The 19,757-nt window shown below is 39.8% G+C and overlaps 2 protein-coding genes across 6 annotated transcripts in view; one reads left to right on the plus strand and one right to left on the minus strand.

Annotated features, from left to right (window-relative positions):
- The window catches only part of HLCS (holocarboxylase synthetase), a 127,863-nt gene extending 123,153 nt beyond the window's left edge, over positions 1–4,710 (minus strand). For 2 of the 4 annotated variants that reach the window (XR_015704811.1, XM_087757965.1), the window contains exons 1-2: positions 4,188–4,710; positions 578–730 (exon numbers count right to left, since the gene is read on the minus strand). Coding sequence is in view for 3 of the 4 variants with exons in the window: in XM_087757965.1 (XP_087614091.1) it covers positions 578–730; positions 4,188–4,418 (384 nt within the window). In the remaining variant the exon portion in view is untranslated. Of the gene's footprint in view, positions 1–577; positions 731–3,786; positions 3,944–4,187 lie in introns of those variants that run through there. The other 2 variants (XM_087757966.1, XM_087757968.1) reach the window with 2 other exon arrangements.
- A 5,655-nt stretch (positions 4,711–10,365) lies between these two features.
- RIPPLY3 (ripply transcriptional repressor 3) lies at positions 10,366–17,307 on the plus strand. Of its 2 annotated transcripts, XM_087756302.1 has the most exons (5): positions 10,366–10,496; positions 11,409–11,478; positions 12,964–13,033; positions 14,994–15,057; positions 16,313–17,307. In XM_087756302.1, exons 1-5 carry the CDS (start codon positions 10,366–10,368, stop codon positions 16,458–16,460), a joined length of 483 nt encoding a protein of 160 aa, XP_087612428.1. In that variant the 3' UTR covers positions 16,461–17,307. The 2 variants fall into 2 exon arrangements, with proteins under 2 accessions (XP_087612428.1, XP_009471840.1); XM_009473565.2 differs by lacking the exon at positions 12,964–13,033 and having other exon boundaries at positions 14,990–15,057.
- Positions 17,308–19,757: the final 2,450 nt, after the last annotated feature.

Here is a 19,757-nt window from a genome sequence, read left to right on the forward strand (position 1 = left end):
GCAAACACAATTTATAAAATACCAACCAAGAAGTATTGCCATTCCCCCACTGCATTTTATAGAAAAACAAAGAGATTAAAAACTTGATTTTGGCCTTACTTCTGCAGATTGACAAAATCAATCAAACGTATAATACTTTAACTTGTACTTATAAATCACAACAAAAGGAAGCTTCCAAGAGAGACTTCTATTTCAATTACGACTTTTCACAACCGCTTGGCTGGAGGCTTGAAGAGCTTTTCAGAAATCTTAACATATGCTTGCTCTCTATATTCTTACTGAGGCATTTGTTTCAGCTAGTGTCAGAAACAGGATACTGAGCTACATGGACTTCTGATCTGCCTTAGGATGACAGCTTTCAAGCATTTTTTTCCTATTCAGTGTATCTAACCATACATGCCTCATCCAAAGTCACAATGGAATTCTGCAGTCACCATCCATGGCCAGGGAAGTGTGCTACTAAAAAAATCACAATCTATCTGCCACTGATTTTTTTCCTTCAAGTGTTTTAGGTTTATACCTACCAAATGACCTATCTGTACTACTTTCTATGCAAGAAACAAAGAGAACTACTTACCTCTTTTGAAGAGCCAGGCACTTTCTGCAAATTATCTGTCTGAGCTGAAATGCTTTCTGTCACAAAAGCTATATGTTCTGCTTCAAGTAACTTATCAGGATAAATCATAGGAGAAATGAGAAGCAAACTCCATCTGTTTAAGTCATCAAGGAACTGAAAGAGACAGGAAAGAAAAATAAGTCTGTATAGAACGCACCTGATTTCATAACTCATTTTTAAATTATGTCCAGCCTAAATTCAAATGTGACCCTTCAGCCTTACATAAAGGTTCTCTACCATTTCACGTTCCCCATGAGGGAAAAAAGGGGTAAAGGTCTGAAGCATTAAGCAGGAACACATTAAAAATAAAACTAAAAGTGACAACCAAGCTTTTAAGCCAATTCAGACTCCACCTTTCAGCTTTACAGGATGAGTGCACAAGTGAGGGGGCCGGGAGACCACTATGCCATTGGTACTGCGACTGTTGTGGGCCATTTGCCACTGGCAACATCCCTCTTTCAACCCGATCCTCCTCTCCCATTCACACCGCAGTTCACCCTGCCTCTTCCTTCCTTCCCTCTTCTCCCCTGACTACACAAACCCATGGCCCTGCTGTCTCAGTTCTGGTGGCTGAAGGGCACCGTCCGCTACTTGGCAGGGACTGGCAAGGGACTTGCTGCTAAGTCATATACACTGTCTCTATACCCAGCTGCCAAAAGACCCACCGAACTGTGAGCCACAAGTGACCCAAGAACTATATACTACACAGGTTTAATTTTTAGACCTAATTTACAAAGTTTCAAGACTTCCTTTGTAAAGCCAGTTATATAAAGACAGTTATATTTTGCGGACATGTACAATCCCAGGACAAATTCTTTAAAAAGTGATTTGAAAAATCTTAAAAAAAAAAATTTGAAATAAAAGGAGAGGGTACTTTTTTTTTTTTTTTTTAATATATTAAGTCCTCATGCATTTGCACCAAAATTACTCATTCAGTATGTAACTCTAAGTTTAGAGTTAAAGAAAAAACTCATTCAAAATACATTTGTCCATAAGGTAGTCTATCCACTTTAGCAGACCATTGTACAAACGTTTCCTTCATTAAATTATAAAGACGGTTCCCTCTCTTGTCCTCACAAATGAGCAAATAAAGCTCAATAGCTGGAATCAGTAGACCGAAGAACAGTTTTAAGAACCTCAAAGCTTCGCAATACATAATCTGATCCCACACCATATTACATCAATTTTTATGTAGATATTGCATTGAACTTAATTTTTTTGTCATAGTTTAAAAGTGGCAAACATTAGAAATAGATATTTTGCTACTACTATACTAGAAACACATGCTTTGCACATCTTCAGTAATTTTATGTGGAAACATAAGAGAATTTCCCCATAGCACACTAAATGTGTACATCACTCCACATCTAAAATGAAACTGCACAATATTAAGTCTATGGGGATAGATTGCCAATTGAACCAGCTTTACTGAGCAGAGCAGCTGCTAGGGTAAACATTGCTACCTTCCATGAGAAAGTTAACTGAACTTATGAAGCACTATATTATCTTAAGCATCCAATCTGATTAAAGATTAAACAAAAAAACTTCACAGGTTACGATTTATGATTTGCTGGTATCTTATCTTAAGGAAGTTACTGACCACAGTCCAGAGGCAGTTATACCTACTCGGAAAGCAAAGCAGCTCAGCTAGCTTCCTAGAAGCCAAAAAAGCATGCTACTTAATCTTTTTCTCTTCACAGTGTTCACAGATGATGTAGAGAGCTCCTCAGTGATGCTGTCTCTATCTTTAATGCAGCCAGATCAGAGCCTTTATATGCCACACTACCGAGGTGCAGTGTGGCAGGCAACTTCCACAGGGATTCTCAGAGCAACTGGTAACTTTCAATACATATTTTCAAGAGACAAAACACAGTTTGAGTAATAGCGTTGACTTTATGCCAAACTGCAAGGCAAACTACAGTTCCCTAGAGGGTTTCCCAACTCCCAATAAACACAAATAAACTGACAAGCTTATAAAGTCAGTCTGCATGAATAACATTGCAGACAGAAAAAAATGTGCTTACTGTGCAAGGACCAAGGAGAAACTATTTCAGAAATGAGCATTAGTGGAGCAAAGAACAACATAAATTAGTTGAAATATGATTTACAAAACAATAATCCAGGCCAACTGAGGCCGAACTCCTCTAAACACACGGACAATTATTTGGTTTTGGTTTTAAGAGCTTTATCGAAATATGAACTATGCATTTAACTTTCCTGGGAGAGATTCTGAGATTGTCACCATCGCTTTTAAATATGAAATAATCTGCTTATTACGTAGCAAAAAGACTATTTTTGAGCAAACACCATTAGCATTTGTGATCTTATTCTCACTGCACTGAAAAATATCCTCTTTACACACTGAATTTATGAAAAGCTTCTCTGCTTTTAAAGAGTAGCACTTAGCCAACGACAAATACATTTCAGTAACACCGGTTGAAGTGAAATGTGAAACAACTGAGATAATTTCCACAAGCACACATATAAATATCAGCAGAAAGGAGATCAAGAAGATTCTTATCCACAGGAATTCTGGTATTTAGCAACAAATTTAGACAAATCCAACATTCATTTAAATGATTCAGATGATGGGGGGGTGGGGGGGTGGGGGTGGTGCCAGAGGAGTTACACTCCTAAACTTGAAAGGCGGAAGCAAACTTACTTTCAGTTTTATTTCATGAGATGGCAAGTGTAATTTGTTCAGGCACGGTATTTTCCACTGTCATGGGCTACCACAGCCTCACCCCACCCTCCTCTCTCACTGTCCTTTTGCAAAAAAGGGATTTTCACAGATCTTGTTTTTCATGTCATTTTCCTCACTTGAAACAACGTTTGGTATCGGGAGAAGCCCGCAGTTCTCCATAACCATAAGTCAATTCAGACTCCATTACAGATTCAGCTACATTTTTAATCTCTGACACACATCTTGAATGCACAAACACAGCAAACATTTTTAGACTAAAGCCTTGCATGTGCTAAAAGTTTATTACTAATATGGAAATACTAACAAGCTGTCCTAAGTGCTTCTATTGCCACAGCTGTACTTACAAAGCTGCACCTCACACGCGTGTGGTAAAACACACTCCTCAGCCCACTCCCTAAGCCAGCGACCTATAGTAGTGAAGAGAGGTAGCTACAACCGTACCAAGATTTTCTACCAAGGCAATTACCTGGGCCTTATCTGAGCCTGACCCTTGACAAGCAGGACTGTGACAGGCCTGGGAAGCTACACGAGGCGTTTTTTTCAACCGCAAGTCCCAGCCCGCCACTGACACGCTCGCTGTCACGCGCCGAAAGAGCAACCGCTGCTCCCCTTTCCCTCCGGGCTCCGCCGCCTCAGCCCACGGCCGCCGCCGCCTCTCCCCTCCCCTCCCCTCCCCTCCCCTCCCGCCGCGGGAGGCGCGGCCGGGCGCCGTGGGGGAAGGGGCGGCCGCACAGCTCCGCCGGCGCCCGGCGGGGAAGGCGGTTCGCCGTTGCCACAGTAACACGGCTGCTTCCCCGCCCGAGAGGCCCCGGGCATCCGCCGGGCGAAGCGCCTCTCAGGCCTCGGCCCCACGGCTCGGGGCGGTACCTGCGTCTCGTCCGTGAAAAAGACTTTGTTCCCTATCCTGAGGCAGACTCGCTCCTCGGGCGGCACCTGCCTGCGCGGCTGCCGAGGCGGGGGCGCCGGGGGCCCGGCGCAGCAGCAGAAGGTGAAGGAGCAGCGGGAGCGGTGGAGGCGGCGCACGGTGCGGCGGATGAGCGCGGCCGAGCGAGGCCCCCAGCGCGCCCATAGGTAGAGGTAGCAGAGCGTGATCAGCATGGCGCGCGCGCCCCCCGCCCCGCCCCGCCGGCCCGGCCTCTCAACGGCCAGCCACGGCCGCGAGGGCAGCCCCCGCCCCGCCCGCGCCAAAGAGAAAGGGGCGAGGCGGTTGGGCGAGCCGGCCGGCCGCTCTGATTGGCTGGCGGCCTCGCGCGGCCGGCGCCCCGCCCCTTTTAAACCCCGGCGGGGGCCGTTGAGGGGCTGAGCGTGCGGCTCCCGCAGCGCAACCGGCGGTGAACGCTGACGCCAAGCACCACCTGGTGCTGCAGAAAATACAAAGGTATGCTTTGAAGCGACGTGTGAAGAGAATAAAAATCAGAAAAAAAAGCCAGCCTGGGGGTTGCCTCTTTGCGCCGTGTTAGTTGTCCTCCGGCTCCCACATGAGGGGCGGTGAGGGAGCGGCCTACGTTCTCTCGCCCCAGGCACCACAACCTGGCTTCTCAAGGAATCCTGCAGCTTCGGCTCTCCGAAGCCAATGCTGTCCTGATGGACAATGGTTTTGGATGAATGCAAACGGTTCAGTGTCACGGTGAGGGGTGCGGGACCTGCCCTTCAGCTCTGTGTCACGCGTGGTGCCATCTGCAATGTGGATGCAATGCAGGGAACTGAACTTAACGTTTCCACTATAAAAAGATCGGTTTGCTATCCTGTCAACTGCCCTTGCCGCTGTGGGTGACAGAAAAGTATATACCCGGTAGGCAAAACAGTGAGAGCCAAAGTATTTGTTGCTTGTTTCCATGCAGCAACAGGGAAGGATCCCATCTTCCTCAGAAACAGCTCTACTCTGCCACCTGACCTTATTTCAGGGTCCACGGTATCCTAGAGGAGCGGCATCCCCTCCATCACAGAACCAGATGAAAACACCAGTCTTCAGGTCCCACACCTGTTCCAGGGGAGCCACCAGGGTGCAAAGCAGGCATAAACAGACGCATTTGATTTCAGCCGATTCATTGGATTCACCGAACAAGAAAGATGAAGTCAGGGCTCAGCAGAGCTGGTCATTGAGGCCAGAGTGAAGGGGAATAAAGGCCTGTTGGGGAATAAAACTGTAGGATTTGCATGTGCCATGTGTGCTGCAAACACAACTTGCCACTACAAAAGATGCAACAGAGGTAACAAGGTATCCATTACTCCTCTGGTAAGTCTATGCACGAAAATTATTAAATAATTTCTATATTTTATATGGAAGGTAGTCACAACATTAAGCTCTGTGAAAAGAACAGCTATATCACTCTGATCCTAGCAGACATTTAGTGGGTGAGTGAAAAGAGAAGGGAAAAAAAAGGCAAGAGGAAAAATGCAAGAAGGCTAGAAGAAAGAAGCTGACGCCAACATTAAATAGTTGTAGCTGGCTGATACGTGACAACCCTTTCCTGAACAGGGCATGAAGCAACATTCTTTTTATTATTCTGAACTCAAGGCCTTGTATGTGCTTGGAAATTTACTGAAATAGGTATTCTAAAAAGAACAATTTCCTAAATGGATCTCTGGAAACATCACAGTGGCATTGTAGATAAACAAAGGAACAAATTGGCCCTGCACATTTTCGAGCGGGCATCAATGTGAAAAAAACACCACCAGTACCAACAGACATTTTTACTTCTTTAAATCTGCACCTACAGCAGAAGCTTATCCGAAATGGTAGGAATCGCTGACATAATTTTGATTTCCACAATGCATGGCAGAAACAGGTGACAGTTTCTGCTGGAGGGTCAAATAATTTAAATAATTCTCCTTCTCCCTCGCAAGCTTAAGACATACCAGTTTTGTGCTGCTGCTATATCCTGTACGTATTATACAGAGAGAGGAACAAAGTCTCCAGTGGTCCTAACTTGGCATTATACACTGTTCCTTTGTGTGACTTTATCTTATGCAGGAAGTCAAAAGACTTACCCAGGCACATCAAAAGAAAGAAAACAAGCAAAGTATACAACCTCAAAAGAAAGCTCTCAACTTTGGAATTCACTTTCTCTGTAATAGTTCAACAGCACCTGCATTGCTGACCTTCAGAGCACACCACAAAACACAACTGTTTATATAACCTTTGCACGATGAGAAACATGCTTCACTTAATCCTGTAGTGGCATCAAATGCAGTCAACTATATTATGATCCTTTTTGGTTTTAAGGTCCCCTTGACCTGGAAATGTTTATGAGTAAATGAGAAAACTGAGTCAAAACTTCATGATGCAAGGGAATGTAAAGGAGAACAATACACAGGCAAAAGTAGTCACCATTTTAAGACAAGTTTCTACATATGTTGGCACATTCTCAATTAGAATAATTTGAAGCCATAAAGCTGCTGTAGGTTTTCTAGTTTCTATCATAGTGTAGCTCAGACTTAATCATGACAAGCTCTGATTAAAAGGTTAAGAATTTTAGATTGGGAAACATTCTTTCTTTATTATTGTGAAGCCAAGGCCTTGTATGCACCAGGAAATTTACTAAAATAGGTATTCTAAAATAACTATGTCAATCAGTTCCTCCTTATAGGAGGATGGAAGGAAGCCTTGGAAAGAAACAGTGAGTAATATTAGCCCTCAGGCTTCCCAGAACACTTGGGTTTTTGTCACAGAGAAAAGATTACAGAAAGATGTTGCAAGATGCTGAAAACTCTCTCTCTCTCTCTCTCTCGTTGAAAGAGAATTTGAAAAGGCTAAATTTTGAATTTCTGCCCGCAAGCTTGGAGAATCCCCCCCGCCCGGAGAGAAAGGCCAGCTTTGGTCTGGGGGGGGGTAAATCTCCCTTAACTCTTCAAACAATCCACGTGGGAAGGCTCCCAAAGGAGGACACTCAGAACAGGGAGCCAACTCTACCATGTAACCTCAGCATAGATGAATGTCTCTTTTTGACTTTGAAGGAATATTATGAGACTGGCCTTGCTGTGCTTTGTGAGTGGCTCCGTTTCCTCCTCCCTCTGTCCACCGAATACTGTTCCAACAATTTCTCTTTGAGGAGCTTTGCATGCTATTAGTGGCTACAAAAGCCTATGTCATGTTGTTTAATACCAGATATTATTCAAAACTATAAATACTGTAGAGCTATCCTGTTTCCTGGACTACACCGATTTATATTGAATGCTCTTTATTCTTGCAAATGCGTAAGTGCTTCCATGAGAAAACTGAGTAAAACAGGTTTCTCACAAAGATAAAAAACGTCTTCCAATTAACACAAAACAATTATCTTATGGCTCACCTCTCCGTAAGAATCAAGTCTGTCAAAGTTATCCTCGGGTAGTATCAGAAGTCTGAAAAATACTCCTGGCTGCTGGTAAAAATGGATGAGCATCTGTAACAGAATCAGTGTTTTCTGAGTCTGTGAAGTGCTCTTCACCAAATACAGCACGTTGTATTAAAATTAAGTATACTGCAAAAAGTAATATAGTTCTTAAAATTAGACAGCTATGACTGGCCTAACTGCTGCTTTTTTTTTTGCTTTTTTTTTCCCCCCAAACTAGAGATCATACACTATTACAGCTGCTTGTATTTTATTGGAATAAACCATTTTCCACAGATCTGCAATCTGATTTTAGCTAATGATTTCCATGAAAATACTAGTTCAAGTTGTGTGCTTTGATTAATTAGTACAATACTGTAATATTAACTTACATCTTTTCTACGGTGTTACATGTAATTACATTAGATTACCTTACAGCTTCATTAACAAAATTATATTTTTGATATTTTTTAATAAATTTGGTCTTGCAGGGCTTTATCGACAGATTTATTTGATGGTAGGTTTTCATCTTCTGGATAGCTATACTTTAATAGTTCAGGCTTTGGTCCTGCACTAATATCCGTGTTGGCAGATTCTATCCAGAGTTATAAATCAATTATCCTCACATACGGATCTGATTGCAAGATCAGGACCACAGACATCAGTTGTGTAATGCACACTTCCCTTTCAACTATCAAATTAAATTAGGTCTAAATAAAACTAAGCTGATGAAATTATATATGTGTATTTAAGACTGTAATTCAGCAAGATATTTAATTATGGTTTAGGTTACTTAAGAAGTTTGCCATTTTTTTCTCAGGACCCATGCTGCTATTCAATATATAGTTTGTTATTTGAATATTACTCAGGATATTTTTCATTCTAATAATTGCATTGATTTTGACACAGAAATGTTTTAAGTTATTAGACTGTGCATATATTTTCATGAGACTGTGCATATATTTTCTTCTTTGAGATATAGTATTATTTACTTAGTTACGAATTTACAAATATTACACCACATTTAAACATTGGGGAGAGTAGATTTAGATTGTGAATCCTCTATTACATATTGTCAGTGCTTCCCAGAACAGCATGTAATGGCTTTGGCCTTTGAGTTTAAACCGTGTCTATTTGTCACAGCAAGAAGGGATGTTTTAAAGATCAGGAAAAATTAATGTAAAAATTGGACCTCAACAAATCAAATCCTGGAAACTTACTGAAGACTACTTCAAAAGCATCAGAACCTGTGTTACACTATTCCTTCTGGCAGTCTTAGGAGCCCCAAGTAGCTAACACAACCATACAACTTGCATCAACGTAGGAAAATCACTCTGACTTTCAAATCTGACCTAAGTTCCTCCCTGTTGGAAGAACAACATTTAAATTCAAGCAAAATCAGTAGAATGCACAAAAAAACCTACTCGTGCAAAGGTGTATATATAATGTTTTCTAATTCAGAACAATTTCAGGGGGAAATTGTATCTCCAGTGGTCTTTATCTGTGAGTCCAGCTCCTTCTTGCTGACTGCACACGTGCTACCTCCAGCTGGATCATAACTTGAAAAAGAGCCACAAGGCTTACCTTGGAGGGATCTGACCCCCACAGAGAATTTTCAGTGTCCTCTCAGACTGACTGTTTTGATGGCTTCTTCGGCTAAGTCAGCTAGAAGGGACATAATTTGTGCTAAATAATCAACAGACACTCCATGTTCAGTAAACAAAATTATTTTTCTCTCTCTGGGAAGAAAGTTCACAGTAGACACCAATTATATTTGGGAGCTGAATCTGTTTCCTTTGATGTCAATGTGTAAACAGCACTGGTGGAAAGAGAATTCAGCTTTAGGTTCTTATAATCCTCCTATATCTCTGCAGTAATAAAGGAAACAAAGTGAACCGTACCAATGAACCACAACAATGAAAATCAGATAATGTCACCCGCCTGGTAATAAATTGTTCTTGTACAATGTAACAGGCAATGAGTAATGCACGCTACGAATGAAAACAGTGGGAAGAAACCTTGGAAGAAGGCTGTTTCTATTCAGTCTTTACAGGCTTAAAGCATATATTGCATACTTTGAAATAAAAGATTCCTCAAAGCGATGGCATTCATAACCCTTATTTGACAGACAAAGTACTCTTTCTTGGCATAAGCTTTCTTCTCCATCCATCAAATAGCAATTAAAGGAACATCTCTCTAGTATTGAGGAAGTCATCAGGGCTGTCTTTAAATCCTCTCACCTTCACTCATTTCTGGTATCTTTTTTAAAGTTAGGACATGGAAAAGACTTCAGTAATTTAAAAAATTATTTTACATTTAAAATTCTCTTCTAGTCTCTGTTACACTTTTTTAGGACAGGATGTTGATGAATTTTCCCAAGACATGCATAAAGAGTATTTACATCATATATTTCATATAGAGCAAATAGGGAGTTTGTAAAGCAGTGAAAGATAAAGGGCACAGATTATTTTCCATGTGATTTGCTAACTAAACTTAACAAAAAGCCTCTGTTTCTCTAACAGTGCTCTCCCCAGGACAGCCTGCCAACGTGAGAGCCCTATCTGTGAACTGTTTGGGGGAGTCAATAGAAATCTCATTAAGGACCTTGCTCTCCTTTTACCTGAGGCCGTGTTTGTTTTAGGTAAAGTATTCTTTGGGAGTTAAGATAAAGGAAGGGCTGAAAGGCCCAGGCAAGCGCCCAGCCTGCCACAAGTTTTAGACCACCAAATGCCATGGAGGGTGCAGCTGGAGGTCTCCCAGTCCAGGCTGCAGCGGGGCGCATCTGTCACCGCTCCCGGGGCGCCTGGCGGCCGCGGCACCAGCACCAGCAGCATCCACCCCGGCCGAGGGAGCGCCCAGAGAGGTAAGGCAGGCGCAGCGAGACTTTTTCAGCAACCTTCCTTTCAAAACTCTGACTGTAAGTATCATTTGAATATAAGGATTTTGGCATTGAATAGACAAGAAACAATTACCAGCTTTAGAAGTAAAGGGCAAAATATATTCCTGAAAACGTTTCACTTGGAACAGGTTTTTTATTTGTTTTGCCAATATTTTATCCTTTTCAGTCAAATATTTCAGAACTTACTTATAAAAGGAAGTAAATTAAAATTACGGTTGCGATAACTGATTTATTTTTTTTAAGTGTATTTACCTTTCATATCTGAAAGCACTTTTCCATTTGCCTACTGGTATGGATCCGTTACACAGCAGCAGAAATGGAAAGTACTGTAAAAAAGAGCATCCATAACTGTAGTCCCCCACACCAAAGGAAAGGCAGATGTAGCATCCACCACTGCACATGCTCCCTTCAGCTAATTAGATCAGATTGCCCAGGTCAGTTTAATGCTGGAGTTGCTTTCTCAGTAAATAACTAGCCACTCACTGATGACATGGAATCTGTGTTTAGACATACTGTGCGAGAGCGAGGGTTACTTTTTATTTTGTAGCAGTGCTGCATAAATAAAAAGATTTCAGTATTAATTGCATCATCATTTGGAGTTCAATGTAGTCACTTTCAGTTGTGAAATCTTAAAGGGAAATGACACCTTAGTTAAAAATTTGCGAGCCGTTGTCTAGTTTGTTTAATCAGATCATGGACAGAAGACAGACTAATACTGCCACAGAAATCAGATTCACCAAATCAAAATGTGTTGAAAAGAAAAAAAAACATGTTATTTCAAAAGATACCAACAGAATCTAACAAAAGGAGCTGTACTGTACGGATATTACCACAAAGAATTAACTGTGGGAGCACTATTCTATCTTAATCTTTCAGCAGCCCTGCTTTATGGAGGCCCTGGATGCTCACAGCAAGAGACAGTGAGATGACAGAGAATCAACAAATGGTGAGACTAAATTCTGGAGAAAATAATCCTTATAGAAAACAGGTGCAGAAATTGAAACTATTTGAACACAGGAAGTGAGGCTTGGTCATCTATTCATTTCTTCTTTCAAGCATTTCTTCAGTGTTATAAAATATGGTTCAAATTACAGTGTTCTGTACATGATAATGGTTAAGAGTATCTCTAATTTTGTATCAGATACAGAATCATTATCAGTTCTTAAAGAGCTGCAGAATGCACTGCTTACTCAAAACTCTCTTTTTAACAGCAATTTTTATTTACTTGATTATAAAAATAAGAATATCCTCAGTTTGAAATTTCCAGGCCCAATCGGTATGTGATATTTTGCATATAGGGAGAACTTGAGTGAAAATGACTTTAAGATGAAATTTAAAACATACTTTCGGGTGCACAATTTTACTGATTGTTTTTTGGGAGGGATGTTGCTATAGCTAATCCAGCTAGGAAATCAACAGAAAATTGGATTTTAAAGTAGCTCTTACTGCCAAGTGCCTTTGAAAGGCACCATGATTATTATGTAGGAAGATTTGTTAGGCTCAAAGAACAAAAATAGAGAGAGACTGAAGCACATTCAACATAGGTCCTGATGCTGCAAACTTTAAAAAGTGTATTGAAATGGTGCTACTCCCATGCTCTAGTTTTAAGCACCTGCACAAGTTTTTGCAGCATCCGATCCACAGTTACATCTTCAACTTTTTACCAAAGGCTCAGCAGGTTAAGACAACGACTCTCCTTATGCAAGTCTTTAAAGATTCATGATTTCTACTATATTCTAACATGTGCAACACATTTTTACCTTGTACTTTTTGTCTGCTGAAGATGGAGGTTGTAACTGTACAGATCTGAGGGAGCGCCACACTCCTCCTGGCAGCCACATTGGGAAAGCCTGTGGAAGAATGTCCTTCCCCGCAGTGTTCCCAGCAAGCTTTGCCAGAGGCACCTGTAAATTTGCTAAGGATAAGAACGTCTTACTCTCATGAGAGTATATGCTTACAGTGATGATTTTGAAAAACTAAGGTTTCTGAAATCAGGAAGTTGTGATTTATTACTGAGGTTATTTTTTGTAGAAAATTTTATTCAACCAGCTCAAAAGTTTTAATTCACACTTGGGCTTCTGCCCACTGGTGCGAGAAAAACAAACGATAGATGAAGTTTTCCACATTCATGCTAACAGCCTGGCATTGTTTCAAGCCAAGTATAACTGAAACAATTCAATTTTTTAATATTTCTCCTTCCTGCCAGAAGCTTTTCAGATCCTTTTCATCCATAACTTATGGCCCATCCACACTGCTGCAGCATCCTAGATGCCTCTGTAGCTTGGGACCTAATGAGGGCTGAAGGAGGGCTTCAGGAGCCCTTTCATATGCTTTTTAACAGGGTCACGACAACTGAGAAAAGACGCTTGGATACTTTGGGTGGTGCATAGGTGGGAAGAGGTGCTCCCTAATGCATACCTACATCCCACAGCTGTGGAAGGCAAGAGGTACCTTCTTCAGCAAAATTACTGAGGTTTCTAGCGGAAGGCCTTCCAAGATGGGTTGAGCACAATGTTTTTACTAGTTAGTTGCATGCTGGCTACTTTTATTTTCTGCAATGTATACATACAAATGCCAATGCTTTACAGATTGGTAGACACTCCAAACACTGGAGAGTGAAACAAATAAAAGTTTCAATATCCTCTGTGTAATTAAAAAAAAAATGTTTAGGAATATACATATAAGAATCTATCCTGAGAAACTGAAAGATGCAGAGCAAAGCACTAAAAAATAAAAGTACAGGTAAAAAAATTTAAACTAATAATTTCACCTCTATTACCAAGAACATGTGTTACAATATACCCTATAGTTACCGATACATAATATACTTTTCCTTATATGAAAAGTATCACTCTTCCTACTACCTAAATTCAAATACATCATTATTTATGCCCAAAGAAAAGCCATGAAAAGTAATTTAAAGTTATTATGGCCATATCTAAAACATAATACAAATTAACACTGAAGATTTTCTGCAGTATGCAAGCCAAGTTAGATTTTGCAATTACTTGGCTTTTATCAGAATTGGTTTTTAGAAATGCTATATTACAGTCTAAAAAGAAAAAGCATATAATGTGTGTTTAATCAATATGTATTATTACATATATAATTATTAAAAACCAATATGTATTCCAAAAAGGAGACAGTAGAAAATACAGGTCAATAAAGATAAAAAAAAGACTATTTTAATGCAAATCTGGAAGGAGAAAAATAACATATGGTATTTATCATAGATATTATGATCACATCTACAATGTTCAGCCAGATCAGGAGTCCATTTTACTAGGTACTGTGGAAACAAAGTAAATGAGTCTCCTGATTAAACACAAAAAACCTCAACAAAACCCTAACAGCCTGAAGACAAATAATTTTGGCTACAAGACAAACAGGCGGGTATGAGAGAAACAGGCCAACGTAAAAGGTACAAAGAGAATTCTCCAGGACCCCTTGCTCAGTCCATAGCCCAAGGGCTTTTTGGGGCCCAACAAAATATCCATGCTGAAACCTACTTCCTCAGAAAGATAGATGAATTGCTCTGAAAGTGGCAGAAGTCATCTTTGTCTGTTTGTAGCAGAGTGGACGGTTTCTAGCTTCTCTTCACTAGAAGTTCTGGTATAGCAAAGATAAATCTTCCTATTCTATGCACCATCAAGTTTATAGCAATAGGAGGAAAAAAGAAGTCGTCTTGTTTTAAGATATGGAAGAGAATACATGCCTATAAGACGAAGTGATAGGGCTCAGTGACTTTGGGAGATGCTTCCAGATTTACATTCCAGGTTTATAATCCTAATAGGATTTAGTAACATTAACACTTGCAAATTATTGTTTTATATTGTCACCTTAATTTGAAGGAATTTATTCTGTGCTAAATTTAATTTTGATATTTAAAATATATTTTTGCTACATACTCTGTTGTATCAAAAATGCTTGCTGTTTTTATTGCTGTTTGCATGGAAATATGACACACCAGTTGTCTCTTAATTTTACTGTTTGGACTCTTAACGTGCTTCTGTGACCTCTGATTACAATTAAGCTCACTGACTTGAACATTCCAACTCCAAACTACTGGTTAGTGTAGTTAAAGAGGTATTTTATAAAACCCTAACCTCCCAATCCTTTAAACCAATTGGAAGAAAAAGGATTTTCAATCACTGAGCTTCCATTTGGTGGTGTTATTAGCTCACCAGTTGCTATAGATATTCTGTAAGGACTTAAGCAAAATGTACAACTTCATGGCTTTATGGCTCATAAAATGTACAAGTTCAAATGCTTTCTTAAATGTGCAACTATTGGCAGACTGTGGGCACATATATTCTCTGAAGTACTTTTAGAGTAAAACAACATGCAGCACAGCAAACAAAGCAACATTACTCTAGAATTTTACAGTTACCTGTAGAAGAAAAAAGTGAAATCTTCATTTTTAGCCTGTTCTAAATAATAAATATGTCTCTTTACAGTCAGAACTGGATGGTCAGCTAATAAATTTTAGACCAAAAGGAGCCCTGGGGTTTCAACATCCAGTGAGGTGAGTTAAATCCTATCACTTGATACAGAAAAAGTGACACCTTCCAAGACAAGACATAGTCCCTCTTGGGAAAAGTATCAGTTTGTCTCTGGAATATCTTTTTTTAGGAATGCAGTTAAACTACTCAACAGACTCCATAGACTTTTATCCCTCCACAAGGAAAGATGCCCAGGCTGAACAGAACCTGAAACAATATGCTAATAATGAAAATAAGAAAAAAGTAATCTTAAAATAAACAATCTTCTTCTATCTTACCTAACTTACATTTACATTTATTAATATGATAACAAGCCCACAAAGTCCAAATAATTAATGTGAACAGCTGCTAATGTAATGTGACTTGTTACAGATCTGCGTCGAGCTTGCTTAAATTTGCACTTATTAAAAGTTGAACTCCAGGTAACATTTTTCCTATGCTTGGAGGATTTGTAAAGGTTTTCACCAACATTTGGATTCTTTAAGGCTTAATGATGTAGAAACTCCTGATTTGGACTTTTCATTTAGAGGAGAAAAATTAATGGAATATCCCTCTTCTTTACAAGCACTTGTTTTTATAAAAGTTGTAGAAGCTTGAAGTCTGTGTGACCATTAATCACCATCAAATTTAATTGAAAACTGGCCAAAGTGGAATGAAGAGGAAGAGATGTACATACATATGCTCACCAAACCACATACATATGTATACAGAGCACCTAAGTTTTACTTTGGTGGGAAAGCTGGTGAAAACTTGAAATGTAAATTAAGACATTTATTATTTCAATACAAAACAATATGAATTTCAAAATAGATCTCTCTCAGTGTACACCTCCTCCTCCACCTGAAGACACAAAACCCACTAAGGTCAACCTCTGTGCAACAGGCAACCCAGCCCAATCTTAACCTGGTGTCTTAATCTGAAGTCCAGAATCTCAGAACATTCCTCAAACTTCCCCCAGTCGCACAGGACACTTCCATTCTGAACTGTGCTAAAAACCAAACCAAACCAAAACATTTCAAGCAGCCATGATTGCCCTGGCAACACTTTATCAGGGTGGGACCTTAGATAAATCCAATACACAATATGCTCAAAGCAACTGAGGGAACTTAAAATCAACAGTACCTCTTAGTTAGCAACTTTTATTTTAAAAGACAAGGAACGCTAGGATTTTTCTCTCTCCAAAGAAAGATAAAAAAGAGATTTTAATACACAAGCTAGCTTAGCTAGGAAAGTGAAACATAGTTTTACTTTTTCTCTTAAAATATGTTTTCTTATTAGACTTTATTTGCCCAAGTCCAAATCTCAAAAGTTTCTTAATAACATCGGAGAGAAGGTTCTGGCGAGTTTTCCAGTACAAGCTACAATTCATTTCTACAATGATGATGCAGACTCTGAGGAAGATGAAGAGGAAATCGGTTCAGCCTAATAACGAACAGTGGTCAGCCTTGACAAACACAAAATAAAAATTAAAAAATCAAGAGATAAAAAAAGAACTCTCAGAAACTTATGGACAAACATCTGACCGAACAAAGAAATACATCAAAGCTCAGAAGAAAACTATTTATAACTATCTTACCAAGAAGAATGAGTCAATGCAACTGGAAACTAAGAGGAAATCCTTTTGTGTTTTGAGAGACTTTTAAATAAAACCCTGAAGCTGAACAAAAGATTATAAGGTTTAAATCAAGTTGGTTTAAGTAACACGGATTAAGAACATTAAGAGCACTGTACTTAGTTACTCATTAGTTTTTACATTGCAGTCCTGATAAAATGAAAATAGGATTGATTATGAGGCAAAATAATGTAATGTACAGCCTCAAAATAACCCGAAGACTTCGAAACACAATGTTTGAATTTAAGCAAGAAATTATTTAAAATGCAAAGACTATTGCTTATAAGCTCCATAGGGCATGTTTATTCTGATATAAATGCTGTACGCCAAATTGACCTAATCCATTTCCAGTATAACCCCCTGTCAAGACAAGTTCTAAATGACAGCCATGGTGTTTTCTGGGGTCCTGTCATTCTGTTGTTATCAGATTTCCCCCCTGTAATCAGAAAAGTGCCTTTTTGTTGGTCAGAAAAAAAGTCAACCTTGATTAAAAACTATGATTCAATTCAATGGCACATTAAAACATGCATTATGTGCTACCTTTTTGTCTTCACCACAATATTCAAATCTTTATTTCTATCGCTTAGTGCGCTTGAATCTATGTGCTTAATATAACTGATCTACTGTTGATTCCCGTCTAGTGGGGTTTGGATGTGTATCTTACTATCCTGATATTTCTTTTAAATCGATGTTCAGGAAGACTTAAGTTACTAATTTTCATAAGCATCTTTATGTTATGTACAATGTAGACACATTTATTCCAACACTGTTATTCCACTAGCAAAACCTGCTTTTTCAGTACAGTTTATTTCATTCAGAGAACTGGTATAATCTGTTGTGCTTAACCTTTTGTTTGCATAAATTGTGTATGCTCAGAGAGTTTGCCAGTACTTGTCTTGCTATGCTAGCATTTTTTAATTAGCTCAAGGATTAGCTATTTGGCCCCACTATGTTTCAGAATTATGCTTCAGGTATCTTATCTCTAACCAAAACTGCCATAGTTTCCCCAGAGACAAGGCAAAGGCAGAATCCAAGATTCTTGGCCTTTTCTACCCCACTGTTGGTGGTGTAGGTAAGGTCAGACAGTAGTAAGAACCACTTAAAGTGTATGGCAGATCTTCATCTTAGTACAACGCACTGTCAAACAAAGCAATAGTGTTATAAATGTTAAGTCTAGCAAATCAGGATTCGAAATGAATCAACATATTAGAATAGAGGGTTTTTTAAAATTTTCCATTTACAAACTAAAAAGTGGATCTATTAACTAAATTTACCCAGGGAGACAGCATCCTATAATATATGGAATTACAAGAACTAGTCAAAATTGTAAACCCTGGTGTAACACATGAAAATTCAGCTTTTACATTTCACTCATTCATCATCTCCACATCTTCACTTCCCAACATATGGAACTAAAATACAGACATTTTAAAAGTCTTTCATTTCTCTCACAAGATATCAAAAAATTATTTATGCTCCAGCTTCATCATTATTCAGTCTATAGCACAAACAGAAAAGCATCGAAGATCACTTAACAGGTCAGCGATGACGTATTTCCTACAATGGTCAAATTATTGTCCATTAAGCTTCAACTTCTTCCTTGCAAGAAGCTCTAGTCTCCATCAATGCTCAGCTGAGTTCACTCCCAACATTTGGAGTTCTGCCCTCACCTCGAGTCCTGAGCAGGGCTTTTTCTCACCTTTTAAGACACCTCTGTGTGCATCCATGCTGCCATTTTAATCCGTGCTATGACACAAACCAACCTGGTTACTGCTGAATTGCTCAGACCTTCATTGAGGATTACTAGAATCTGGAGGGATGTGTTGAGGAAACCATCTCAATCCCCACACAGCACGGTGCTCCCTAACACGCACACTACAATGAAGAGCCATTTGCCTTTACACAGATATTGTCACCATCTAAGGATACATTATGTAAAGGAAACTCTGTAGGTCCTTCCTTCCTAATCCTTACCTTTCTATTGAGACTGTGCTGCCTGTTACTTCCTCCTTTACAGCTTCTCTGCCTGCCCTGCAGATGCCCAGCTGTGGGCTCTGGTTACTCTCTAGAAAAGCATCAGATGAGACCAGTGCATGCTTGCAGACATAGATGCCCAGCAAGAGCTGGTGTTACTAATATCCCCAGGACCACATGGCATAAATGGAGACCAGCTTTAGATGCAACTGAGACTGATCTTCCTCCATGAAGGAGAGGTTTTGAGCTGGAGGGATTAGCATCAACAGGTGGGACTATGTGTTGACGCTGAGGACTGGTTATTAACTCCAGACAGAAATCTTCAAAAGCTCTATCTGAAAATGCAGTAACTGGAGCTTGGATGACCAGCAGAATTTAGCATGTTTTCAGACAGAGCTTTTGAAGATCTGTGTCTGGAGTTAATACCCAATCTTCAGCATCAACACATCATCTTCCAGGCACTCACTCTACTTGCATGGAGCTTTGTTATCCTGTCCTTTACTCTCACCAGCTGGTGGGCAACCAGTCTGGAGTGGCAAGTGGCTCATTGAGATCTGTGAAAAAGCCTCCTGGACAAGTGCCAGCCGCATGCCGGAACACCACCAGGTTCTAAGTCAATTTTTGGTGGGTGAAGTCTGCTGAATGTTTTGAGAAATGGAAATCATTGGTTTCAGTGTACTAACTGTTTTTGAGGAGTGTTGGTAAAGAGCCTTTGGTCAGTAGAAGTAGCTTCAGATGGGGTAACTAGTAAAACACACAACATAGGAGAACAGATACAGTGTGGACAATGGCCCTACATACTAATAGAACTATCACATCAATACTGGATGGGGCATCTCATTCCAAGTTTCCTGGTAACATGTCCAGCCAGAATCTGAACGTTTTGAACTGGTCCAGAATTTCCAGACCTACAGCAAACCAAGTGGGACAGTAGCTCCATTAAAAATATTGCCAGGCAGAAAAGAAGAGCAGTTCTAGATAAATGCTGGAGGTTTGGAAATCCAACAATTGGCCACTGGATAAATGCAGATTGACTACCCAGAATGTGAGCCGTAAGTCTGCTGTATCCTAGAAAATGATATTCGTACTTGACATGAATGCAATAAAGGTGGGGGGGGGGCGGGGAGGCGAGGATGA

Source organism: Nipponia nippon, unplaced genomic scaffold (genome assembly GCF_047370975.1).
Source record: "Nipponia nippon isolate SJK-2023a ecotype South Korea unplaced genomic scaffold, ASM4737097v1 scaffold_2, whole genome shotgun sequence".
Taxonomy (NCBI): Eukaryota; Metazoa; Chordata; class Aves; order Pelecaniformes; family Threskiornithidae; genus Nipponia; species Nipponia nippon.

Excerpts from the sequence above, each read along its gene's own strand:
- RIPPLY3 (XM_087756302.1), top strand. The coding sequence starts at position 10,366 with ATGGAGGGTGCAGCTGGAGGTCTCCCAGTCCAGGCTGCAGCGGGGCGC. Across the intron at positions 10,497-11,408 it reads CCGAGGGAGCGCCCAGAGAG|CAGCCCTGCTTTATGGAGGC; the intron begins GTAAGGCAGGCG and ends TTAATCTTTCAG. Across the intron at positions 11,479-12,963 it reads TGACAGAGAATCAACAAATG|CTGTGGAAGGCAAGAGGTAC; the intron begins GTGAGACTAAAT and ends TACATCCCACAG.